This window comes from Ornithorhynchus anatinus, chromosome 4, assembly GCF_004115215.2.
Source record: "Ornithorhynchus anatinus isolate Pmale09 chromosome 4, mOrnAna1.pri.v4, whole genome shotgun sequence".
Lineage (NCBI taxonomy): Eukaryota > Metazoa > Chordata > Mammalia > Monotremata > Ornithorhynchidae > Ornithorhynchus > Ornithorhynchus anatinus.
This window is the reverse complement of record NC_041731.1, coordinates 110,832,516-110,859,676: the sequence shown is the minus strand read 5'-3', so window position 1 is coordinate 110,859,676 and position 27,161 is coordinate 110,832,516. Positions and strand designations below refer to the sequence as shown.

The 27,161-nt window shown below is 46.7% G+C and overlaps 1 protein-coding gene and 1 non-coding gene across 2 annotated transcripts in view; both read right to left on the bottom strand.

The window, feature by feature from the left end:
• PIGK (phosphatidylinositol glycan anchor biosynthesis class K) overlaps nucleotides 1-25,247 on the bottom strand; it is a 156,603-nt gene extending 131,356 nt beyond the window's left edge. Inside the window, 5 exon segments of the mRNA XM_039911978.1 lie at nucleotides 4,688-4,715; nucleotides 4,718-4,778; nucleotides 8,580-8,633; nucleotides 20,137-20,338; nucleotides 25,219-25,247. Of these exon segments, the coding sequence (XP_039767912.1) occupies nucleotides 4,688-4,715; nucleotides 4,718-4,778; nucleotides 8,580-8,633; nucleotides 20,137-20,338; nucleotides 25,219-25,247 (374 nt within the window).
• Nucleotides 25,248-25,302: 55 nt separating this feature from the next.
• LOC114811639 lies at nucleotides 25,303-25,440 on the bottom strand. Its single transcript, XR_003759335.1, has one exon. It is a non-coding gene; the product is annotated as a small nucleolar RNA SNORA7 (small nucleolar RNA).
• Nucleotides 25,441-27,161: the final 1,721 nt, after the last annotated feature.

The window sequence follows — 27,161 nt, the reverse complement described above, 5'->3', positions numbered from 1 at the left end:
GTTTTCAACTGTGAGCCCGTCATTGGGCAGGGACTGCCTACCTGTCACCCAATTGTACATTCCAAGCGCTTACTACAGTGCTCTGCACATAGTAAGCGCTCAATAAATACTACTGAATGAATGCTGCTCCTACATCAATTCTCTTTGTCATTTACTAATCAACAATGATTAAAATGATCTCACCAGAATTAAAATGGACTCTGAAAAAATGGAGCAAATAATTCTACTCATTTACATTTCTCTCTCTCTCTCTCTCTCTCCCCCTATATATATATATATATATATATATATATATGGAATAATATGCAATTTGGTGTAAGGTGACAGTTCAGCAAACAGTTGTTCTGGTAGGTGAAAGAGATTAACAGCTACTGAACTCAACTTTCCTCCTAAATCTTTCTCCACCTAAACTTCCTATAATAATGACAGAACTTGTTAAGCACTTCCTATCTGCGAAGCACAGCACCGGGGACTGTTCTAAGCGCTGGAATCATTCACCAACACCAACACCCTCCCCATCGCTTGCTAACATCTACAAAAATGACCTGCTGGGGGAAATATTCATTAACTAACATTTACTGAGCATTTTGTTGTAAAACAGCCCCATAGAAGGTATTTTGGAATCTATGTAAAAAAATCATATAAATTGAAGGCAGCCCCTACCGAAGAGTTGACTTCTGGAGAAGAAAACAAAAATGAGTAACAATAATAAAATAAACTGGTATTTTCTGAACTGTTTGGGAGACTTGGAACATTTGATATTTCACTCATTTTACTTGCGAGTTCTTACATCGATCAAGAACAGAATTTCCCACAGAAAAGGAGCTAAATCTTCGATAAGCACTGTCTCTCCCACTCAGATGGTAATCTTTTCAATTACGACAGTTTCTTTAATTTTATTTTAATGTTTCCAATGCCTTCTACAGTACTCTTTACATAGTGGGTGCATTGTTTTTTAATGGTATTTCAGTGCTTACTATATGCCAGGTACTCTACCAAGCCATGGGGTAGATATAAGCTAATTAAGTTGGACACTGTCCACGTTGCACATGGGGCTCAGTTTTAATCCCCATTTTACAAATGAGGTAACTGAGGCGCAAAGAAGTAAAGTGACTTGCCCAAGATTCATTCAATAGTATTTATTGAGCGCTTGCTATGTGCAGAGCACTGTACTAAGCCCTTGGAATGCACAATTCGGCAACAGATGGAGACAACCCCTGCCCAATGACGGGTTTACAGTCACACAGCATGCAAACGGTGGGCAAGTCTTAGGTCCTTCTTACCTCCAGGCCATGCTCTATCCTCCATGCTTGCTTCTCAGGTGCTTACCTCCTAAATAGTTAACAAATTTATGAAACCTTTCAAAATTGTCATCTTTCACATCCAATAATGCGAGAATACTCTCTCAAGGGCTTAGAACACTGATATGTGCCCAGTAGATACTCAACAAATACGGCACCGATTAACTTGACTTCCAATACATACACGTCTAGAATTAAATCATTCACCCCCCTACCTTCCTTCACTTTTTTGTGATGTGGTGGTTTGTTGGAAAAATAAAGTCTCATTATCCCATCAGCCTCAATTCTATGCAAAAAATTTTCCATCTCTCATCAACATCCAATAACTAAACATTCACTTCTTAGACACATAGCTTTCTACTTCAGAGTACCACTGACTAAAAATGCTACTAAATAAATAAATGCTACTATAAATAGGGGGAAATATACCTTCCAGTCTCCAAGTGTTTTTTTTTTTTTTGGCCAGTAGCCTTTAGAGTCACCATACTCTATGATGTAGGACATTTTATACAAATTTTTCAGTGGATATTATTGGAAGCACAATCAGTAGGTGAATGTCAGCAAGTCTGCATCAGTACGCATTAGTTGCTTGCTGCACAATACTGTATTATGTATTTCTCAGAAAATGTCACTAAAATATAAAATACTGAAGCTAGCTTGAGTGAATAACATTCTTCGAAGTGAAGATGCATTCATGCATTGTAGATATATACACATATATATGTGTATATATGTACACACACACATTCATCAGTAAAACCTGCACTCCAAAACTCATTTAAATCATTTAAATCCCCCACGTGTAATCTGAATTTAAATTGAAAGTGAGCGAGAAAAACGGACTGACCTAAAATTTTATCAGTCTCCCATACTTCCTCAGAGGAAGTAAAATGCCCAGAAAAATACAGTAGTAAGAGAATGGGAACAAATCACAAACTAGATAGCCTCTCCTAGAAAATATTTTCATTCACCTTTTTCAGAAAAATTAGCTGATTGTTTCAATCTACAATCTAGTAAAAATTATATAGGGGTGAGGGCACGGGTTCCCCACAACATCTGAGGGGGGCAGGGGCTCCACCACCATTCCCCCTGATTGCCTCATCACTAAGTGAGTTGTGGGGGGTTTTTCCTAGTCAGTGGACGATGCAATCAAAACCACTGACAGTAAAGCAGAATGTATGTCTCATATTCCCTTCTTTACCCCCTCAATTTGCTCCCCAACTCTCACCTCTCTTATATCTTCTTAAACCATTCCCACTTAGCCTCAAGTCTCCTCTCCTCCTTCTGCCCGATGCTCTATCTCTCTCTCCCTTTTAATGTCTATTTGCCCTTCCATCTTGCCTATTCATTCGTTCATTCATTCAATCGTATTTTATTGAGTTTACTCTGTACAGAGCACTGGACTAAGCGTTTGGAATGTACAGTTTGGCAACAGAGACAATCCCTATCCAACAACGGGCTCACAGTCTAAAAGGGGGTGACAGACAGAGGTTCAGTTGGATAAATGAAATACAGAGAATAAATTGTGGTGTACATAAATGCAATGGATGGCTGTTTGTATATAAGTATTGTTATGATCAGTATTAGCGGGGTGGTGGAAGTTAATTGGGCACCGTTAATTGGAGGAGGTGGGATTTTAGAATGACGGGAAGGGATTTGGGTATACAAATATACACAAGTACTGTGGGGAAGGGAAAGGAAGGGGGTAGAGCAGAGGGAGGGAGTAGGGAGAATGGGGAGGGGAGGAGAGGCAGAGGGAAAGGGAGGGCTCAGTCTGGGCAGGCCTCCTGGAGGAGGCGAGCTCTCAGTAGGGCTTTGAACAGGGGAAGAGAGTTAGTTTGGCAGATATTAGGAGGAAGGGCATGCCAGGACAGCGGTAGGACACGGGCCAGGGTCGAAGGTGGGATAGGCGAGAACGAGGCACAGTGAGGAGGTTAGCGGAGCGGAGTGTACGAGTTGGGCTGTAAAAGGAGAGAATGGAGGTGAGGTAGGAGGGGGCAAGGTGTGGAGAGCTCTGAAGCCAACAGTGAGGAGTTTTTGCTTCATGCGGAAGTTGATAGTGTGGCTGTCCCTCAATCTTGTCTTTCAACATAAGTGTATGTATGACTGCGTGTATAAGAGTTTATAAGAGTGAGGGAAGACTCACTTAACCAAATATAATTCTACTCTTGGGAGAATCCAAGTTTGGGTTGGTTGGTTGATTTTTTTTTTAATCTAAATAAATTAAGGGCAGCCTTTATATGGAAACTGTAGAAATCAATCTATCCTTTAGGAAAATTGCATTCCTTTGAATTTATACATTCTAAGCTAAATGCTGTTTGAAAACAGTCTACTTGCTAGCCTTCCAGCTTCTCGCCACACCAATCCACATTCTATGCTGGTGCCCAGATCATCTCCCTGAATGTTACCTGACTCACTTCTCCCATTCCTCAAAACCTTCTGAACAGTTGCCCATCCGCTCTGCGAATCAAGAAAGACTCCTTCTCTTGGCTTCAAGGAGCCCCACTAACCTTTCTCCATCTTCTCTTCTCAACCTCTACGCCCCCGTTTGCACTCTTCACTTTTCTCAGACCCACTTCCTGACTGTACCTTGCCCTCTGACCCCAGGCTCACACCGTCCTGCAGCCTCCAACTTTTCCCCACTCATAAATCCACCAGACCCCAGTCCTCCCCATCATTCTAAAATCCCACCTCCTCCACTTAACGGTGCCCAATAACTTCACCGCCCCACTAATACTGATCATAATACTTACATATAAACAGCCATCCACTGTATTTATGTAACAACACAATTTATACTCTCTAATTCATTTATACAGTTTTTTTATCCTGTTTAAGAACATTTAGATCTGCCTTTTAACTTCCCCCATTAGACTGCAACAGCATTTAGGGCAGAGACCAGGATTTTAACTTCCATTATACTCTCCAAGTTGCTCCGTATAGATTCTGCATGTAACAGGCATTCGCTAAATACTTCTGTTTGATTCTAAATGGCAGTTATTGAGCACCAGTGGAGAGAACACCATTCTAGACACTTAGAGAAATAAAAGAATATCGGTCCTGTTCAAAGAGACACTAAAAATACACGTACTAGTCACAAAAATAAAAGAATTCCTTAATGGAGAATTGTTAAAGTGTGAAATAAACCCATGGTACAATTGGCATTTGCCAGAGTCATACTTAATCCATCCTGTAATTACGGTTATATATAGTTCACTGAAGAAAGCAGTTCAGAGCTCAGTTTGGTTTAGAATGACCTTTTCAATACCATTAACATTCTTTTTTTCCTCTATTTTTCCCCAATACTTCTCATCTTTAACTGAATGCCACCTAAAAGTGAAGGCTGTGTAGCTATTTAATAATTTCACTCTAAAAGATTTTCTTACCTGTCAGGAATGCCTAATCTTTTGACACTCTATAAACAGACAGAGTGTTGGCAACATGGCGGTAATTAAACCAGAATCTGGATGTGCACACCTTGAAGGAGTGAAAAAGAAAGAAATGATTTAACACCTAAATGAACACGAGTGAGCCATGCAACCCTTTTTTCATAAATTAGTGGACCACGAGGACTGAGAGTCATTCATTTATTCATTCAAACATTTATTTATGTGTGCAGAGCACTGTACTAAGCGCTTGGAAAGTCCAATTCGGCAACAATCCCTGCCCACAATGGGCTCACAGTCCAGAAGATGGCTGAAGGGGCCAACAGTCAAGGATTAACGCACCAAAGACTCCAGAGCAGATGTAGAGCAAAAACAGCCTATAGAGAAAGATCTTTCACACTTGTAATAAATGTGATGGCTAACAAAGTGGGGGAAATCATCAGAGAACTTACCAAAGAACACAACCCTTCACTGGCAGACCACCACACTTCATCCTTCTCATGACTAATTTTGTAATGTTGGGTTTCTTACTGCTGATGCTGTTTTTCTTATTGCTTTGAGACTCAAGTGTAATTCAGAGCTCTTCTGCACTCTGATAAGCTTTTCTTAAAAATCTTGCATAAAAACTACATGTTAGGAGGAGAATGATTCACACCAACATTCTCAACCTTTCCAATTCAGAATTGCTAGGTCTCCCCCCCTCCCCTCTGCCAATTTTGGTGTACAATTTCCACTGCTTTGAAAAGGGGAAGAAATCCCTTTGGCTCAGTGGAGGAAGGTTTTTCTACCCCATCCTCAGGTCCCTGTCTCGCGGGGAGAAATGACCAAATGCTAGGGGAGAGAAAGCGTCACCAAAGGTTGAAAACCGGCAGCTTAAACCCACCCATCAGGCTCCAGTTCAGGTGAACTGTGGACATTACAGTGCCCACACCAGAAGGGCTAATGGGTTTCAGACCCCATCTGAGCGCGAATCAGACACATGGCAGAAGTTCAACCCCTCAGGCTCTTTGGACCAGCCTGAGAGAGGCAGGTGCCTAATGGGAGAGGCTGAAGGAAAAAGCATTTTATTACCAGAGGCAACAGTGGACCTTGCAGAAACAAAGACTCTGAATGAATTCTGGCTTCAAAAGGTCGCCTAGGCAAGTTGGAGAGCTGAAAGAAGGATGTGAAAATAGGAACTGTTTAAAGATTCCGATGAAAGGGCTCAAAGGAAATCAAGTATTGTCTTCGAAGAGAAGCAAATGAAAATTGACAGTTCAAAAATAATGATGGGTATTTGTTAAGTGCTTACTATGTGCTAGTTACTGTTCTAAGCGATGGGCAGATATAAGATAATCGAATGAACACGGTCCCTGTCCCACATAGGGCTCACAGTCTTAACCCCCCATTTTACAGATGAGGGAACTGAGGCAAAGAGAAGTGAAGTGATTTGCCAAAGTCACACAACAGACAAGTGGAGGAGCTGGGATTAAAAACCCTGACTTCTGACTCCAGGCCTATGCTCTATCCATTACAACTGTTTCCCACAGGACAACACAATGAGTTGGTCAGACACCTACCCTGCCCACAACAAGCTGACAGCTTAGAGGGGGAGACAAACATTAATATAAATAAATAATTTATAAAGTACAATTTACAGATATTCTAAGGGCTGTGGGGTCGAGAGTGGAGCAAATATTGAACGTCCAAAGGTCACAGATCCAAGTGTACAGATGACACGGAAGGGAGAGGGAGCCAGGGAAAAGAAGACTCAAGCGGGGAAGGTCTCTTGGAGGAGATGTGACCATAGCGATGCTCTGAAGGTGGGGAGAGTGGTGGTCTGGCTCTTAAGGAGCGGGAGGGAGTTCCAGGCTAGGGGAAGGATGTGGGTAAGGGGCTGGCAGTATTGACCCCCACGTCACTCCGTGGATGAGAGAGGGAGGTTTCTGAGACAACCATTTTGCATCTGAAAAGTGACTTGGAAATGGGGGGAGACCCCCACCCCTGAATTTTGATTACCCTTCACCACACCTCCGCGGTAGTCCTGTCTCCCTATCTCTTGCCCCTTCTCTGCTAAATAGAAGAAAAAACACGGAGTGCAGAGACCCAAATCCAGTAGTGGAAGGCCCTGAGGCTTCCTCAGTGGCCATTGCAGAAGGTTTAGGAGTGTGCTCCCATGGGCTGGACCGGGCTGCTCTCCTCGCCCCGGAGACAGGTCGGTCGGGCGGCGGTGGAACTCAGAAAGGCCACCTAGACTTTGGTCAGAGGGACTGAAAGTCAACAGCGGCAGGGGCTGGCTGTGATGGTTGACACAGATAAGCTGTCCGTCCAGCCAGCCAGAGCACCTACCATGATGGAATTACGTAGATGGGAGCTCTGCAATTAGAGGGGTTTAATTCAGTCCTAAAGGCTGCTTCTCCCATTTTGCCCAGCACTGCCACTTGTCTGCTATGTGACCTTGTTTAAGTCACTTATCTGTGCCTCAGTTCCCTCAACTGCAAAATAGGGGTTAAGACTGTGAGCCCCACATAGAAAAGGGACTGTGTCCACCCCGATTTGCTTGTAGCACTTAAATACCAAAATTATTATGATTATTACTCTCCCAAGCACTTAGTACCGTGCTCTGTACATAGTTAAGCGCTCAAAAAATACCAGGATGATAAGTAGCACAGGAGTGAAGGAAGAATGCTTGAGAAGCAGCATGGCCTAGTGGAAAGATCATGGGCCCGAGAGTCAGTGCTCAACTACCACAATGCTCTGCACATAGGAGGCATTCGATAAATACCACTGATTGATTAAGTGCCCTGTCGCTTCATCGAATGCTACTGGGCTTCGTTTTGGAACCATCTCAGGGCCCTATATGAAACTAGATTAAAATACAAGACAACAAATAGTGGTCAGAGAGAGAAAAATGAATGACTCTTGAATCGGAGCCCCAACAGCAAACATAATCAATCATATTTACCGAGTGCTTACTGTGTGCAATGCGTTGTACTAAGCACAATGTAAAATAAATGACGGTTATGCACATAAATGCTGTGCAGCTGAGAGTTGGGTGAATCAAGGGCACAAATCCAAATGTAAGGGTGATGCAGAAGGAGAAGAGGAAAGGAGGGCTTAGTCAGGGAAGGCCTCTTGGAGGAGACGTACCTTCAATAAGGCTTTGAAGGTGGGGAAAGTGATGGTCTGTCGGATACGAAGGGGGAGGGAGTTCTAGGCCAGAAGAGGGATGTGGACAAGGAGTCGGTGGTGAGACATGAGATCAAGGTACGGTGGGAGTGGGTTTCGTATCAGAGGAGTGAAGTGTGCGGGCTGGGTTGTAGTAGGAAATAGGGGAGATGAGACAGGAGGGGGCAAGGTGATGGAGCGCTTTAAAGCCAACAGTGTGGAGTTTCTGTTTAATGCGACGGTGGAGGCTCTCGAAGAGTGGGGAAATGTGGACTGGAGGGTTTTGTAGAAAAATGATCCGGGCAGCAGAGTGAAGTATGGACTGGAGCGTGGAGGAGGCTGATGCAGTAATCAAGTGGGGACAGGATATATACGTTAGTTTGGATGGAGAGGAAAGGCAGATTCTAGCAATCTTCTAAAGGTTGAAGTGACTGGATCTGGACACAGACTGAACACGTGGGTTGAATGAGAGAGATGAGTCGAGAACAATGCCAAGTTTATGGGTTTGTGATACAGGGAGGATGGTGGTGCTGTCTACAGTGACGGGAAAGTCGGAGGAGGACAGGGTTTGGGTGGGAAGATAAGGAGCTCTGTTTATATATTACATGATCTAAACAATAAACTAACAAAATTATAAACTAAGCAGCAAGTGGCCCACGGGTAAGATGATGAGAACACCACACGCAAGCAGTATTAAATAGAATTCCACATTTTCACTCCAAAATGAACTTTATAACATGCTTACCAAAACCGCCCAGTTGTTTGTATGTCCACTTCTAAAAAGCTGTTCTGCTTGATCCTGAAACCCGAAAACAAAAAAGATCCCATCCTGTCACATAATGTATTAGTACAATGTGAATTAGGTCTTCGACCCAATTTAATCAATCTTTCTTCCACAGTTTTAAAATAAGGGTTAAAGCCCTCTTCCCGTGGACCCATCAAAAAAAGTTCATTTTCTTTTTTAATTTCAAGGCTTTCTTCTTGTTTCCTAAGACGCCTAACCCCTGCTTTTATTACCTTATTTATTTTGTTAATGAGGTGTCCATCCCCTTGATTCTATTTATCGTGATTACGTTGTCTTGTTTTTGTCCGTCTGTCTCCCCCGATTAGACAGTGAGCCCATCATTGAGCATGGATTGTCTCTATCAGTTGCCGAATTGTCCATTCCAAGAGCGCAGTACAGTGTTCTGCACACAGTAAGCACTCAATAAATACTACTGAATGAATGAATGAACCTCACCGTACTCTTAGCAACATTGCCGGCACCACTGTTCCAGAAGAGCAACTGCCCCAGCAACGGATTAGAGGAAAATGGAGGTCAGAATATGAACTTTGTGTAACTTCCGGCAAGCACCACGGCATCCATTACTCTCAACAGATGAGAACAGTGCTCTGCACACAGTAAGTGCTCAATAAATACAACTTGATGAATGAAAAGTATGGCGCAGTGGAAAGAGCACGGGGCCGGGAGTCCGAAGGTCATGGGTTCTAATCCCGGATCCGCCACTTAATAATAATAATGACAATAATGTTGGTATTTGTTAAATGCTTACTATGTGCCAAGCACTGTTCTAAGCACTGGGGTAGATACAAGGTCATCAGGTTGTCCACGGAGGGCTCACAGCCTTCATCTCCATTTTACAGATGAGGGAACTGAGGCACAGAGAAGTGAAATGACTTGCCGAAGGTCACACAACCTGACTAGTGGTGGAGCCGGGATTAGAACCTGTGACCTCTGACTCCCAAGCCCGGGCTATATCCACTGAGCCACACTTGCCTGCTGTGTGACCTTGGGCAAGTTGCTTCATTTCTCTGGGCCTCAGTTACCTCATCTGTAAAATGGGGATTAATATTATGGTATTTGTTAAGCAGTGAGCCCCATGTGGGAGAGAAACTGTGTCCAATCTAATTTGCTTGTATCCACCCCAACGCTTAGTACAGTTCCTGGTACGGAGTTAACCGCTTAACAAGTACTGTAATTATTATTATGATCACAGGTAGCTGTACCCACTAAAAACACCAGAAAGCTATGAAGGGGATTTGGCTAAAGGTAAGGGCTACTAGAGGGAAAGTTTGGGTTGCAAAATTTGGGAAGTAGATATGACATCCTAACAATGATCAGCTGCTTGAGAACTGGGACTGTGCATCTCTCCTCACCTTGCCGCTCTGTCCTCATTTCCCACTCTTGATGATCAGGTCTCCGCTCTCAACTCCACCCTCTCTACTCATCTCGACTCTCTCGCCCCCCTTTCCCTCCGCCGCTCTCACTCCACTAACCCACAGCCCTGGATCACCTCCTCCGTCCGCCTCCTACGCTCCTATGCTCGAGCTGCTGAGCGCTACTGGTGAAAGTCCAAGCACCAAGCCAACCTCACACACTTCAAATTTATCCTTTCCTGCCTTAACTCTGCCCTCTCCTCCGCCAGGCAAAGCTTCTTCTCCTCCCTCATCGACACCCATGCCCGTCACACCCGCCAATTGTTCCGGACCTTTAACTCTCTCCTTAGGCCCCCTGTTCCTTCCCCTCCCCCATCTCTCACCCCCAATGATCTGGCCACCTATTTCCTCACGAAAATCAACACAATCAGGTCTGAGCTCCCCAAAGTCACCCCTCCGCCTCTCCCCTCCCCCCCACCAACCCTCTCCCCTACTTTCCCATCCTTCCCTGCAGTATCTTCAGAGGAGATCTCCTCCCTCCTCGCAAGTGCCACCCCCTCCACCTGCGCCTCGGACCCCATTCCCTCTCACCTTATTAAAACCACCGCCCCTGCCCTCCTACCTTCCCTAACTTCTATTTTTAACCACTCAATCTCCAATGGCTCCTTCGCCGCTGCCTTCAAACATGCCCACGTCTCCCCCATCCTAAAAAAACCCGCTCTCGACCCCACTTCCCCCTCCAGTTATCGCCCTATCTCCCTACAACCCTTCCTTTCCAAAATCCTACAACGAGTCGTCTACAATCGATGCCTAGAATTCCTTAACTCCCATTCTCTCCTAGACCCCCTCCGATCTGGCTTCCGTCCCCTCCACTCTACCGAGACTGCTCTCTCTAAGGTCACCCGTGACCTCCTTCTTGCCAAATCCAATGGCTCCTACTCCATTCTGATCCTCCTTGACCTCTCTGCTGCCTTTGACACTGTCGACCATCCCCTCCTCCTCCATACCTTATCTCACCTTGGCTTCACGGACTCTGTCCTCTCCCGGTTCTCCTCTTACCTCTCTGGCCGGTCATTCTCGGTCATCTTCGCTGGCGCCTCCTCCCCCTCCCATCCTTTAACTGTTGGAGTTCCTCAAGGGTCAGTTCTTGGCCCTCTTCTGTTCTCCATTTACACTCACTCCCTCGGTGAACTCATTCGCTCTCACGGCTTTGACTACCATCTCTACGCAGATGACACGCAGATCTACATCTCCGCCCGTCCTCTCCCCCTCCCTTCAGGCTCGCATCTCCTCCCGCCTCCGGGACGTCTCCACCTGGATGTCGGCCCGCCACCTAAAACTCAACATGAGCAAGACTGAGCTCCTCATCTTCCCTCCCAAACCCGGTCCTCTCCCAGACTTCTCTATTACCGTGGACGGCACGACCATCCTTCCCGTCTCTCGGGCCCGCGATCTCGGTGTCATCCTTGACTCGTCTCTCGTTCACCCCACACATCCTATCCGTTACCGAGACCTGCCAGTCTCACCTTTACAATATCGCCAAGATCCGCCCTTTCCTGTCCACCCAAACGGCTACCTTACTGCTACGGGCTCTCGTTATATCCCGGCTAGACTACTGTGTCGGCCTTCTCTCTGACCTCCCTTCCTCCTCTCTCGCCCCGCTCCGGTCTATTCTTCACTCCGCTGCCCGGCTCATCTTCCTGCAGAAACGATCTGGGCCTGTCACTCCCCTTCTTAAACACCTCCAGTGGTTGCCTATCGACCTCCGCTCCAAACAAAAACTCCTCACTCTAGGCTTCGAGGCTCTCCATCACCTTGCCCCTTCCTACCTTTCCTCCCTTCTCTCTTTCTCCCGCCCACCCCGCACGCTCCGCTCCTCCGCCGCCCACCTCCTCACCGTCCCTCGGTCTCGCCTATCCCGCCGTCGACCCCCGGGCCACGTCCTCCCGCGGTCCCGGAACGCCCTCCCTCCTCACCTCCGCCAAACTGATTCTCTTTCCCTCTTCAAAACCCTACTGAAAACTCACCTCCTCCAAGAGGCCTTCCCAGACTGAACTCCTCTTCTCCCTCTACTCCCTCTGCCGCCCCCCCCTTCACCTCTCCGCAGCTAAACCCTCTTTTCCCCCCATCTCCCTCTGCTCCTCCCCCTCTCCCTTCCCATCCCCTCAGCACTGTACTCGTCCGCTCAACCGTATATATTTCCATTACCCTATTTATTTTGTTAATGAATTGTACATCGCCTCGATTCTATTTAGTCGCCATTGTTTTTACGAGATGTTCTTCCCCTCGACTCTATTTATTGCCATTGTTCTCGTCTGTCCGTCTCCCCCGATTAGACCGTAAGCCCGTCAAACAGCAGGGACTGTCTCTATCTGTTGCCAACTTGTTCATTCCAAGCGCTTAGTACAGTGCTCTGCATATAGTAAGCGCTCAATAAATACTATTGAATGAATGAATTCCACTGTCCTCTCCCAAATGTTTAATAAGCACTGAGTAAAGAAAAGCAGCGTGGCCCAGTGGAAAGAGCACGGCCCAGAGAGTCAGAGATCATGGGTTCAAACCCCAGCTTCGCCGCTTGTCAGCCGAGGGGCTTTGGGCATGTCACTTAACTTCTCTGTGCCTCAGTTACCTCATCTGCAAAATGGGGATTAAGACTGTGAGCCCCACGTGGGACAACCTGATCACCTTGTATCCCCCCAGCGCTTAGAACAGTGCTTTGCACATAGTAAGCGCTTGACAAATGCCAACATTACTATTATGATGATTATGATTATTAAAAGCAGTGTAGGTAACGGGAGTCAGGACTTGGGTTCTAATCCCAGCCCTGCACTTGTCTGCTGGGTGACCCAGGGCAAGACACTTCACTTTTCTGCGCCTCAGTTACCTCATCTGCAAAATGGGGATTAAGACTGTGAGCCCCATGTGGGACACAGACTGTATCCAAATGATTATCTTGTATCCACCCCAGCACTTAGTGCCTGGCACATAGTAAACACTTCACATATTCCACTTAAAAAATGAAAAATATAAATACCAATGCTTGAGTGAGGAAGCCATCATACTGCTTCCCCCAGCTACTCCGGGAGAAAAAACTGGTGGCTGGAAGGACACTGTTGAGTTCTGATGACTGACTGATATCCATGGGAAATCCAAAAACCTCATTTTGGTAGAAAATTTCAATCTCCTCCCATATCAAATGTTCTTCCAGTGCTGCCAAGAAATAACAAATCTAACTAGCTAAAAGTGTACCACCTGACTGTGCCTTGATGATGTGATTTAACAGCATAAATTAAAAATTCATATAACAAAAGGGAAATGCCCTGGATGGCACCAACCACTCAAGCACCCACCCCTCGAAAACCTGCAGTCCACTGAACACATTCAGCTTCCTGGTTTGGGGGATGGCTGAAAGGTTCATTGGGTGTTAAATTTTTTTTTGCAGAGCTGATTTTTTTTTTTACTGAAAATTTCTGCAAAGCAGCATGACAAATGCCCAGATTCAAAAGGAGTAAAAAAGAGGCATAAAACTTTTCCTGTCCTCCTCTGCCCCCAAAACCCTAACAATGGGGGTCCCTCAAGGCACAGTTCATTCCTTCATTCATTCAATAGAATTTATTAAGCGCTATGTGCAGAGCACTGTACTAAGCACTTGGAATGTATAATTTGGCAACAGACAGAGACAATCCCTGCCCACTGACGGGCTCGCAGTCTAATCGGGGGAGACAGACGGACAAAAACGAGACAACATAATTGTCTATGATAAATATTCTATGATAAATAGAATCGAGGGGATGTACACCTCATTAACAAAATAAATAGGGTAATAAAAATCTATACAAATGAGCATAGTGCTGGGGGGAGGGGAAGGGAGAGGAGCAGAGGGAAAGGGGGCTTATAACTGAGGGGAGGTGAAGGGGGGAATGGGAAGGGAGCAGAGGCTGGCTCTCCTTCTACTCTCCATCTCCATCCCTTTGAGAAGTCATTTCCTCCCATGGCCTCAGCTACCACCTTTAAGCAGATGATCACTAAACCTAACTCTTCAGCCCTGACCACTCTCCTCCTCTGCAATCTCACATTTCCTCTTGCCTTTAGGTCATTTCTACTTAGGCGTATTTCGGACCTATTTATTTCGGACCTAGAAATAACGCTCCGACTTAACATGCCCCCAAAACTACTCCTCATCTTTCTACCCAAACTCTGTCCTACCCCAGACTCTCCCATCACTGTAGAGCACGACCATCAGCTTCCTACAGAAACGCTCTGGGCCTGTCACTCCCCTCCTCAAAAACCTCCGGTGGTTGCCTATTAGCCTCCGCACCAAACAAAAACTCCTCACTCTTGGCTTCAAAGCTCTCCATCCCCTTGCCCCCTCCTACCTCTCCTCCCTTCTCTCTTTCCACTGCCCACCCCGCACGCTCCGCTCCTCTGCCGCTCACCTCCTCACCGTCCCCCGTTCTCGCCTATCCCGCCGTCCACCCCTGGCCCACGTCCTCCCGCTGACCTGGAACGCCCTCCCTCCTCACCTCCGCCAAACTCACTCTCTTCCCCTCTTCAAACCCCTACTGGGAGCTCACCTCCTCCAAGAGGCCTTCCCAAAATGAGTGCCCCCTTTCCCTCTGCTCCCCCTTCCCTCCCTCCACCCTCTGCTCTTCCCTCTTCCCCTCAGCGCTGTGCTCATTTGTATATATTATTTATTTATTTTGTTAATGAGGTGTCTATCTCCTTGATTCTATTTATCTTGATGATGTTGTCTTGTTTTTGTTTCGTTCTGTTTTCTCTGTCGTCTGTCTCCCCCGATTTGCCTCTGTTGCCGAATTGTACATTCCAAGCCCTTAGTACAGTGCTCTGCACATAGTAAGCGCTCAATAAATATTGCTGAATGAATGAATGAATCCTTCCTGTGTCACTATCACCTCATCCCTCTCATTCAACCCAGATGTTTGATATGTCATCAAATCCTGTAGGTTCTATCTATACAACATTTCTGGAATACGCCCTTTCCTTTTCGACCATACAGTTCGGGTACTGATCCAAGCACTTCTACACATCCCACCTTCACTACTGCATCACCCTCCTCACTTGTCTTTCCTCACTCTTGTCCACACCGCACTACCCCGCCTGGACCACTTTCAAAAAAATAATTAAGGAATAAATCCCCTCCACTCCTCAAAATCCTCCAATGGTTGCCCATTCAATCGATCAGTCAGTTGCATTTATTGAGCGCTTACTGTGTGCAGAGCACTGTAGTAAGTGCCTGGGAGAGAACAACATGATATCACAAACACATTCCCAGCCCACAACGAGCTTACAGTCCAGAAGGGTCTTGAGGGAATCAGAAACTGCATCAGACAGAAAATCCTGCCTATCGACTTTAAGTAAATCAGCTCTCCCCAGCGCTTAGCATAGTTCCTGGAACATAAAAGTGCTTAATAAATACATCACTATCTTGACCTTTCCCTCCACAACGCAGCCCTCAAACCTCGCTCCTCTAATACCAACCTACCCACGGTACCTGGATCTCCTGGTACTCCTCTGCCGCCCGCCTGCTATCCCTCCTCGACTCTGCCGACCTCCTCCTCCACCATACCGCGCCCACTCACCGACTCGGTCACACCCTCGATCTCGTCATCTCCTACCGCTGCACTATCTCCTCCCTCACCGACTCTGAAATCCCTCTCTCTGACCATAACCTTCTCACCTGCCTCATCTCTCACACTCCCTCCCCCTGCAAATCTTCGCTACTGCCCCACAGAGACCTCCGCTCTCTCGATCCCATCCGTCTTTCCAATAGCATCTCTCCTCACCTTGCCGCCCTGTCCTCTCTTCCCACTCTCGACGATCAGGTCTCCGCGCTCAACTCCACCCTCTCTACTCATCTCAGATCTACATCTCCGCCCCTGTCCTCTCCCCCTCCCTTCAGGCTCGCATCTCCTCCCGCCTCCGGGACGTCTCCACCTGGATGTCGGCCCGCCACCTAAAACTCAACATGAGCGAGACTGAGCTCCTCATCTTCCCTCCCAAGCCCGGTCCGCTCCCAGACTTCTCCATCACCGTGGATGGCACGACCATCCTTCCCGTCCCGCAGGCCCGCAATCTCGGTGTCATCCTTGATTCGTCCCTCTCGTTCACCCCACACATCCTATCCGTTACCGAGACCTGCCGGTTTCACCTCTACAATATCGCCAAGATCCGCCCTTTCCTCTCCACCCAAACGGCTACCTTACTGTTACGGGCTCTCGTTATATCCCGGCTAGACTACTGTGTCGGCCTTCTCTCTGACCTCCCTTCCTCCTCTCTCGCCCCGCTCCGGTCTATTCTTCACTCCGCTGCCCGGCTCATCTTCCTGCAGAAACGATCTGGGCCTGTCACTCCCCTTCTTAAACACCTCCAGTGGTTGCCTATCGACCTCCGCTCCAAACAAAAACTCCTCACTCTAGGCTTCAAGGCTCTCCATCACCTTGCCCCTTCCTACCTCTCCTCCCTTCTCTCTTTCTACCGCCCACCCCGCACGCTCCGCTCTTCTGCCGCCCACCTCCTCACCATCCCTCGGTCTCGCCTATCCCGCCGTCGACCCCCGGGTCACGTCCTCCCGCGGTCCTGGAACGCCCTCCCTCCTCACCTCCGCCAAACCGATTCTCTTTCCCTCTTCAAAACCCTACTTAAAAATCACCTCCTCCAAGAGGCGTTCCCAGACTGAGCTCTTCGTCCCCCTCTACTCCCTCTGCCATTCCCCTTTACCTCTCCGCAGCTAAAGCCTCATTTTCCCCTTTTCCCTCTGCTCCTCCACCTCTCCCTTCCCATCCCCACAGCACCGTACTCATCCGCTCAACTGTATATATTTTCGTTACCCTATTTATTTTGTTAATGAATTGTACATCGCCTCGATTCTATTTAGTTGCCATTGTTTTTACGAGATGTTCTTCCCCTCGACGTTGTTTAGTGCCATTGTTCTTGTCTGTCCGACTCCCCCGATTAGACCGTAAGCCCGTCAAACGGCAGGGACCGTCTCTATCTGTTGCCAACTTGTTCATCCCAAGCGCTTAGTACAGTGCTCTGCACATAGTAAGCGCTCAATAAATACTATTGAATTGAATGAATGAATGGATCTCATCTGTCTCATCGCGGACCGCTCGCCCACATCTGCCTCTGGCCTGGAACTCCCTTTCGTATCCAACAGAATACAACTCTGCCCACCTTCAAAGCCCAGCGGCAAGTCATAGTGGATAGAGCTTGGGCCTGGGAGTCAGCAGGTCATGGGTTCTAATCCCGGCTCCAACACTTGTCTGCTGTGTGACCTTGGGAAAGTCACTTCACTTCTCTGGGCCTCGGTTACCTCATCTATAAAATGGGGATTAAGACTGGGAGCTCCATGTAGGACAGAGACTGTGGCCAACTCAATTTGCTTGTCTCTTTCCCCCTCTCCCCCCCCCCCAGCACTTACTAAACACTTAACAAATACTATTATTATTATCTCTCCTCCTCCACTATTATTAATGACGATAATAATGGAATTTAAGGCTTACCACCTGCCAAACAATGGGGTAGACACAAAATAATCTAGTTCCACACAGGGCTCAAATTCTAAGTAGGAAGCAGCACTGGTAAATGAACCCTCATTCTGCACATGCGACAACCCAGGCACAGAGAAGTCAAGTGACCTTTCCAAGTTCACCCAGCAGATAAGGGCGGGGTCAGGATTAGAACCCATGTCCTCTGTCCCCCAGGCTCGTGCTCTTTCCACTAGGCCTCGCTGCTTCCACAGACCTTCCACAAGCTCTCATCTTCCCTATTCTCCCCCGCTTCTGCGTCACTTAAGCACTTTGATCCTCCCCACCCCACCAGCAGTTGTGTATGTAGCCTTATTCATTCATTCAATAGTATTTATTGAGCACTTACTATGGGCACAACACTGTACTAAGCGCTTGAAATGTACAAATTGGCAACAGATAGAGACAGTCCCTGCCCAGTGACGGGCTTACGGTCTATCTGTGATTTCCCCTCACTGTGAATAATTTTAATACCTAATAATAATGTTAATAATAATGTTTGCATTTGTTAAGCTCTTTCTATGTGCTGAGCACTGTTCTAAGCACTGGGGTAGATACAGGGTAACAGGTTGTCCCACATGAGGCTCCCAGTCTTCATTCCCATTTTACAGATGAGGGAACTGAGGCCCAGAGAAGTGAAGTGACTTACCCACAGTCACACAGCTGACAAGGGGTGGAGCCGGGATTCGAACCCATGACCTCTGACTCCCAAACCCGGGCTCTTTCCACTGAGGCATGCTGCTTCTCAACTGTCACCCCCTCTAGTCTGTAAGCACCTTGGGGTCAGGGATGGTGCCTCAGCTCTATTGTATTGCACTCTCTCACTGTATTCATTATTGTATTGCCCTGTACTGAGAAGCAGCATGGTGTAATCTGTTACCGATTTGTCCATTCCAAGCGCTTAGTACAGTGCTCTGCACATAGTAAGCGCTCAATAAATACTACTGAATGAATGAATGAACCAACCTGGGCCTGGGGGTCAGGTCATGGGTTCTAATCCAGGGTCCAGCACTTGACTGCTGTGCGATCTTGGGCAAACCACTTCCCTTTGCTGTGCCTCAGTTTCCTCATCTATAAAATGGGACTTAAGACTGAGCCCCACGTGGGACAACCTGATTACCCTTGAATCTCAAATCTTACACATAGTTCATGCTTAACAAATACCAATATTAAAATTATTATTATTATGTGGGACACGGACTGTGTCCAACCTGATTTGTTTGAATCCACTCCAGCGCTTAGTACGATGTCTGACACATAATAAGCCCTTAAATACCATAATTATTACTCATCTGTAAAATGGAGAAGGCTGTGAGCCTCATGTGGGATGGGGACTGTGTCCAACTTGATTAGCTTGTACCTGCCCCAGCGTTCAGTACAGTGTCTGCCCCTCTAGACTGTGAGCTCACTGTGGGCAGGGATTGTCACTCATTGCTGTATTGTATTCATGACTGAATGACTGACTGAATGGCTGAATGAATGGCTGGATGGATGAATGAATGAATGAATGGCTGAATGACTGGAGGAATGAATGAATGAATGGCTGCATGAATGACTGGATGAATGACAGGCAGAATGACTGAATGAATGGCTGAATGAATGACTGATTGATTGGCTGAATAATTGACTGAATGACTGACTGAATGAAAAGACTGAATGAATGAATGAATGAATGAATTGATTGAATGAATGGCTAAATGAATGACTGATTGATTGGCTGAATGATTGACCGAATGACTGACTGAATGAAAAGACCGAATGAATGAATGAATTGAATGAATGAATGAATGAATGACCGAATGACTGATTGAATGACTTTGAATGACTCATTGAATGAAAAGACTGACTGAATGACTGAATGACTGCCAGGCTGACTAAATGACTGACTGAATGAATGAATCACTGATCGAATGAATGACTGGCTAAATGAATGAATGACCAAATGATTGACTGAATGAATGACTAGCTAAATTACTGACTGAATGACTGAATGAGTGACTGAATGGGTGACTGAATGAGTGACTGAATAAATGACCGAATGGGTGATTGAATGAATGAATGAATGAGTGACTGAATAAATGACTGAATGAGTGATTGAATGAATGACTGAATGAGTGACTGAATAAATGACCGAATGAGTGACTGAATGAGTGATTGAATGAATGAGTGAATGACTGAATGAGCGATTGAATAAATGACCGAGTGAATGACTGAATGAGTGACTGAATAAATGACCGAATGAGTGACTGAATGACTGAATGAGTGACTGAATAAATGACTGAATGAGTGATTGAATGAATGAGTGAATGACTGAATGAGTGACTGAATGAATGAGTGAATGTCTGAATGAGTGACTGAATAAAGGACCGAATGAGTGACTGAATGAATGAGTGAATGACTGAATGAGTGACTGAATAAATGACTGAATGAGTGATCGAATGAAGGAATGACTGAAGGAGTGAGTGAGTGAATGACTGAGGGGCTGACAGACTGGCTGAGTGAGTGACTGTCAGTGACAGAGGGTGAGGAGGGGCGAGAGCGGGCTCCCCTCTCGTCCCGTCCCGTCCCGGTCCCGTCCCGGTGGGGGCCCCGCCGTACCTCGACAGAGGCGGAGGCGGGGAGCGCGAGCGGCAGCAGCGCGAGCAGGAGCGCGAGCGGCGCGGCGGCCGAGGCGGAGGGAGCCCTGGCCGAGGCGGAGGGAGCCCTGGCCGAGGCGGAGGGGGCCCTGGACGAGCCTCCCGCTGCTGCTGCTGCTGCTGCTGCTGCTGCTGCTGCTGCTGCTGCTGCTGCTGCTGCTGCTGCTGCTGCTGCTGCTGCTCCTCCTGCTCCTCCTGCTCCTCCTGCTCCTCCTCCCGCCGCTCCCCGTCCTGCGGCGGCCATGTCCGACCCCCTCCGCCCCCCGCCCGCCCTGCCGGAAAGCGGCCCCGGCCCCGTTTACGACAGCCGGCCCCGTTTGCGACACCCGGCCCCGCCCCCGGCCTCCCCCGGCGGCCAATCAGCGGCCCGCTCCGGGCCCCGCCCCTCCGCCCCCCCGCCCCCCCGCCCCCCCGCCCCCCTGAGCCCCCGCGGCGCCCGCTCCGCCCAACAGGGGGCGCTGCCCGGCCCCCGCCGCGCCCGGCCCGAAATCAGAATAATTACCATCGTTATTATTATGCTGTTGGTATTTGTTCAGCGCTTACTCTGTGCCGAGCACTGTTCTGGCTCGGTGGAAGGAGCCTGGGCTCCGGACTGTGGGCAAGTCACTTCACTTCTCTGGGCCTCAGTGACCTCATCTGAAGAAGCCTCGTGGCTCCGTGGAAAGAGCCCGGGCTTTGGAGTCAGAGGTCATGGGTGCGAATCCCGCCTCTGCCGCTTGGCAGCTGGGTGACTGTGGGCAAGTCACTTCTCTGGGCCTCAGTGACCTCATCTGTCGAAGGGGGATTAACTGTGAGCCTCACGTGGGACCACCTGATGAGCCTGTATCTCCCCCAGCGCTTAGAACAGTGCTCTGCACATCGGAAGCGCTTAACAAATACCAACCTTATTATACAAGGTAATCAGGTTGTCCTACGGGGAGGGGGAAGTCTTCCTCCCATTTTACAGATGAGGTAAGTGAGGCACAGAGAAGTGAAGTGACTGGCCCAAAGTCACACAGCTGACAGGTGGTGGACTGTAAGCCCGTCAAACGGCAGGGACTGTTTCTATCTGTTGCCGACTTGTTCATTCCAAGTGCTTAGTACAGTGCTCTGCACATAGGAAGCACTCAATAAATGCGAATGAATGAATGAATGAATGAATGAATGAATGAATGGTGGACCCGGGATTAGAACCCACGATCTCTGACTCCCCAGCCTGTACGCTTTCCACTAAGCCACGCTGCTTCTCCACAGATACCACTATCATTACTGATATCACTAATGGGTTCGAATCCCAGGTCTGCCACTTGTCGGCTGTGTGACTGTGGGCAAGTCATTTCACTTCTCTGTGCCTCAGTTACCTCATCTGTAAAATGGGGATGAAGACTGTGAGCCTCGCGTGGGACAACCTGATTACCCTGTATCTCCCCCCCAGTGCTTAGAACCGTGCTCTGCACATAGGAAGCACTTAACAAATACCATTATTATTATTATTAATAGTATTTTTACCCTTCTTATGCAATCTCTCTGCACTGGGGTGTGATGCTTCTATAGAATTATAATTTGGAAAGGACCTGGAGAGTTTATCTGGCCCAACCCCCCTCTCCTCCCTCTGACCCACCAGCCAGATAAAAATAAGAATAATAATGGTATTTGTTAAGTGCTATGTGCCAGGCACTGTACTAGGCTCAAGGGTGGTTACAAGCAAATTGGATTGGATCCAGTCTCTATCCCATATGGGGCTCACAATCTCTATCCCCATTTTACAGACGAGGTAACTGAGATCCAGAGAAGTGAAGTGCCTTGCCCAAGGTCACACAGCAGACAAGTGGTGGATTCGGATTAGAACCCATGACCTTGTGACTCCTAGGTCCCTGCTCTATCCACTACATCACACTGCTTCTCCCTAAACAATTCCTTAAAGGTCTCCAGAGGTCTTGTAGCCCAATCCATGTTTTGTCACCTCTATAGTCAAGAAATTATCTTTCTACATCCAGTGAAATATTTTAAATTTAAATACATTTTCACTCGTTTGGTCTTACCTAAAGCAGAAAGGATGACCACTCAGCATGTCCTCCCTGTTCTTGTCTGTTCGTCTCCCCCGATTAGACCGTGAGCCCGTCAAAGGGCAGGGACTGCCTCTATCTCTTACCGATTTGTCCATTCCAAGCGCTTAGTACAGTGCTCTGCACATAGTAAGTGCTCAATAAATACTATTGAATGAATTAATTAATTAATTCCCTATATATACATATATATACATATATATATATATATATATATATTCAAGAAAGTTCTTGTTTCCCTTTCACCTTATTTTCTCTTCTCTAGGTTAAACACCTAACCTTGAGCATCTTCTAAAAGGACCTATTTTTCAACCCTTTCAGAATTTGTCATTCTTCTCAGGACCCAATTCACTTTCTTTCTATTCCTTACAAAGTGTGTGGACCAAAAGTGAACATCAGGGCTTGACCAGAACAGAAAATAATAATAGCACTAGGTTTTTAGCACTAGGGGAAATACATGGTACCAAAGCGAATCGATCAATCGATAAATCAGTGAGGGTATCTGTTGAGTACTTGCTGTGTGCAGACCACTATACTAAGTTCTTGGGGGAGTACAATACAAGAGAGATAGTAGACCCGTTCCCTGCCCACCCAAGCTTAATGGACAGTCTCTGACTCACCTGGGGAATCACAAATTATCATCCCCATTTTACAGATGAAGAAATTGAGTCCTAGGAGGGTTAAATGACTTGTCAAGGTTGCTCAGCACTTCTGTGGTAGAGCTGGGGCGAGAACCCAGATCTCTTGATTGAGAGAAGCAGCGTGGCTCAGTGGAAAGAGCATGGGCTTAGGAGTCAGAGGTCATGAGTTCTAATCCCGGCTCTGTCGCTTGTCAGCTGTGTGACTTTGGGCAAGTCACTTCACTTCTCTGTGCCTCAGTTACCTCATCTGTGAAATGGGGTTGAAGACTGTGAGCCCCGCGTGGGACCTGATTACCCTGTATCTACCCCAGCGCTTAGAATAGTGCTTGGCACATAGTAAGCGCTTAAATACCAACATCATCATCTTGATTTCCCCAGCCTTTTTCCACTGTCAGTCAGTCAATTGTATTTACTGAGCACTTACTAGGTGCAGAACACTGTACTTACTAAGTGCTTGAGCAGACACGTTCCCTGCCCACAATGAGCTTACAGTCTAGAGGGCTGTAAGTCATTTTGCCTCTCCTGAAAATAATGGAAGGATTATTTTTGTCTTTTGGGATCATACATATTCCAACTCCGTTGGATTTTTCTAATGAAGACACTACATGATTGGCTCGTATTTATCATTAATAACAATAATAATGATGATGGTATTTGTTAAGCACTTACAATGTGCCAAGCACTGTTCTGAGCGCTGGAGTAGATACAGGGTCATCAGGTTGTCCCACGTGGGGCTCACAGTCTTAAACCCCATTTCACAGATGAGGTAACTGAGGCACAGAGAAGTTAAGTGACTTCGGATAAGTGACAGAGCCGGGATTAGAACCCACGAGCTCTGACTCCCAAGCCCATGCGCTCTTTCCAATAAACCATGCTACTTATTAATTGTTGAGTGCTTACTGTGTATTAAGTGCTCGGGAAAGTACAATGTAATAGAGTAGGCTCAGTTGCGGCCCTCAAGGAGCTCATTTTCGGTGTCTAGTTGACACTGACTCCAAGGACTTTTTCGGCTCTATTTGTGCCTAGTTCCACGCCCCCTACCCCAACCTTAAAAGAGAGAAGCGGCGGGGAGGTAAAGGGAAGGAAAGAAGAGAATGGTAGCGGAAAAGTCCTACGTGGTAACTAATCTAAAATTACCTTCTAATAGAATTTATGTCCACTGATTTTCTGAGGTGGAATTTTAGCCAGAAATTAAGAGGCTCAGGATAGTAGAGCCTCATAACAGGAAAGATGGATGAAGTCTTAAGCCTTCAGGACTGAACTTGTGCTAAGAAACTCATTGTAGAGCTGGTGTTTTGGGTTTTTTTAGTTTGGGGTTTTTTTTTTAACTGTCCTCGGTAAGGACTTACTATGGACCAAGCCCTGAACTAAGCTCTGGGGGAGAAACAAGGTGATCAGGTTGGACATAGTCTTTGTCCCCCACGGGGTTCAGTAGGGAGTTGGATTTAATCCCCATTTTACATATAGCAGGCAAGTGGCAGAGCCAGGATTAGAACCCAGGTCTTCTGACCCTCGGGCCCGTGCTCTATCCACCAGGCCACGCTGCTTCCCTAAGGGGTTGCCCAACTCCATTTGCTCGGCTCGTCCCTTTCCCCTAGGACACAGACTGCAAAGAGCAAGCAGAAGGGTATGTGAGCAGGGCATTGCGGAGATCATGCAAAGTTGTTCTTTTATTTTTACTTTTAAATGTGCATAACCCATTTACAGCCGAAGTGATCCCTGGTTCTGGGCTGTATTGCCATGACCCAGAACGCAGATGCCTTGAGTTTTCTGCCCCTGTTAGCCACTTACTTTTTCAGAATTCCTGCTGGACCCGTGGCCCACCAGAGGTGTTTTTTTTTAATCTGAGAGAAATCTTCACCACTGATGGTGTAGCCCCAACCAGCAGAATCAGAACTAGAACCCTGGACTCCTCATTCCCAGAGGGTTGCTCTTAGCAGGGGTAAGAAATATTAAAAGTTCGGCCATCTATCAATATAAAATTTTCCCAGCAACAGAGTTATTTTCCATCTGCAATTCAAGCTTCCATTTGAGAAATGAACAATGTAAGTGGTGGCGGGGGACCCACAGGCATTGATGAAATCCACCTGAATTGGGAATCACTCAAGGCCTCAATGGTCTCTATGTTTTGTTTTGGGGGCATTTTATGGCATTTGTTAAGTGCTTACTATGTAACAAATACTGTTCTGAGTGCTGTCTTATGCTTGTCTTCTTCTTGTTGTTGTCTTAGGCCGTCAAATCGTGCCCGACCCATAGCGACGTCATGGACACATCTCTTCCAGAACACCCCACCTCCATCTGCAATCGTTCTGGTAGCGGATCCAGAGTTTTCTTGGTAAAAATCCAGAAGTGGTTTACCTTTGCCGCCTGGCGCGCAGCCAACTCATGTCTCCACCCTCGACTCTCTCCCATGTCGCTGCTGCCCATCTCGGGTGAGTTTTGACTTGTAGCAGATTGCCTTCCACTCACTAGCCATTGCCCAAGCTAGGAATGGAATGGGAAGGCCTCTGCTTGACTCCTTCTCCCATAGTCGAGGCTGGTAGAGGACTGGAAACTCTCCAGATATGACCCTGAGAGGTGAAGCTCTGGGGCAGATAGAAGATCATCAAGTTAGACACAATCCCTGTCACAGTCTAAATTGGAGGGAGGAGGATTTAATCCCCATTTGACAGGTGAGGTAACTGAGGCACAGAAAGGTAAAGTGACCTGCCCAAAGTCATACAGCAGACAAGCAGAGGATCCAGGCTTAGAACCCATGGTCTTCTGACGCCCAGGCCTATGGTCTATCCACTAGACCACGCTGCTTCCAGTCTCCCTAACTTTCCAAATCCTATTTTTAATAATAATAATGTTGGTATTTGTTAAGCGTTTACTATGTACAGAGCACTGTTCTAAGCGCTGGGGTAGATACAGGGTAATCAGGTTGTCCCACGTGAGGCTCACAGTCTTCATCCCCATTTTACAGATGAGGCAACTGAGGCCCAGAGAAGTGAAGTGACTTGCCCACAGTCACACAGCTGACAAGTGGCAGAGCTGGGATTCAAACCCATGGCCTCTGACTCCCAAGCCCGGGCTCTTTCCACTGAGCCATGCTTCTCTGCTCGTTGGTTTCCAAGTCCAGCATCTATGTCCGAGGCGCTTTGCCTGATAACTTCCTTAAATGCCAATCAATGTCAAATTATTTCAGGCTAGCAGAAACTGTTTAATGATGCAGAATGAAATAATAATAATTGTGATCTGAAAGATTTTATGTAACAGAGTTATAGATCCTGCTGAACAGCAAAAGAAGCAGTACAAATAATAAAATCAATGGGAATCTCATTGAAAATGAAAATGTTGTTACCTTTGTTTTTCTTTGCAGGCTGAAGATCACAGGGTGCTGAATATAAATTAAGACAGCAATGTGAAGAAAAAATTTCTGTCAGACTAATCCAGTTTTTTCTCTATCAGAGAAGTAGAAAATCTGGAGAACTAATGTATATTAACCAACCGTGCTGATGGTGTGAAAGAAAACGTGCATAAATAAAATGGGTAAATAATCCCAAAGCCTATGAACTTCTCCCATCCCAAGACTTCTATGAGGTATTTTTTAAATCAGCAAAATGATTAATTTAAATTTCACCTCTTCTGCAAATTCTATGGTGGAGGTGGAGATGCTGTGAAATCCCTACAAGGCTTAAAGTTGAAATAGCCCCCAATTTTTTTTAATTGTATAATCAATGGTTGCTTAAATTAATTTAGTTAAGGCTTAATTTCTATTCCACTTGACAGATTCATCAACAAATGAGAGGAGAAAAGTGATTTAAACCAGTTTAAATCTAGATTCAATGAACATTAGGGGCTGAAAAGTATTTATCAGGAGAAGTGTAAAATATTTTCTGGAGCTCTCTGTAGGCAGAGCAAAAGAGGACTAAGTTAATTCAGTGCTTGGCACATAGTATGAGCTCAACACATACCACTATTATGGCCTAGTGGATAGAGCACAGTCCTGGGAGCCAGAAGGACCTGGGTTCAAATCCTAGCTCTGCTACTTCTCTGCTGTGACCTTGGTCAAGTCACTTAACTTTTCTGTGTCTCGGCTACCTCATCTGTAAACTGGGGATTAAGACTGTGAGCCCCATTTGGGACAGGAACACTGTCCAACCTGATTTGCTTGTATCTACCTCACTGCTTAGAACACTCTGGCACATAGTAAGTGCTTAACAAATGCCACAAATTCTTCTTCTTCTTCTTCTTCTTCTTCTTCTTCTTCTTCTTCTTCTTCTTCTTCTTCTCCTTCTCCTTCTTCTTCTTCTTCTTCT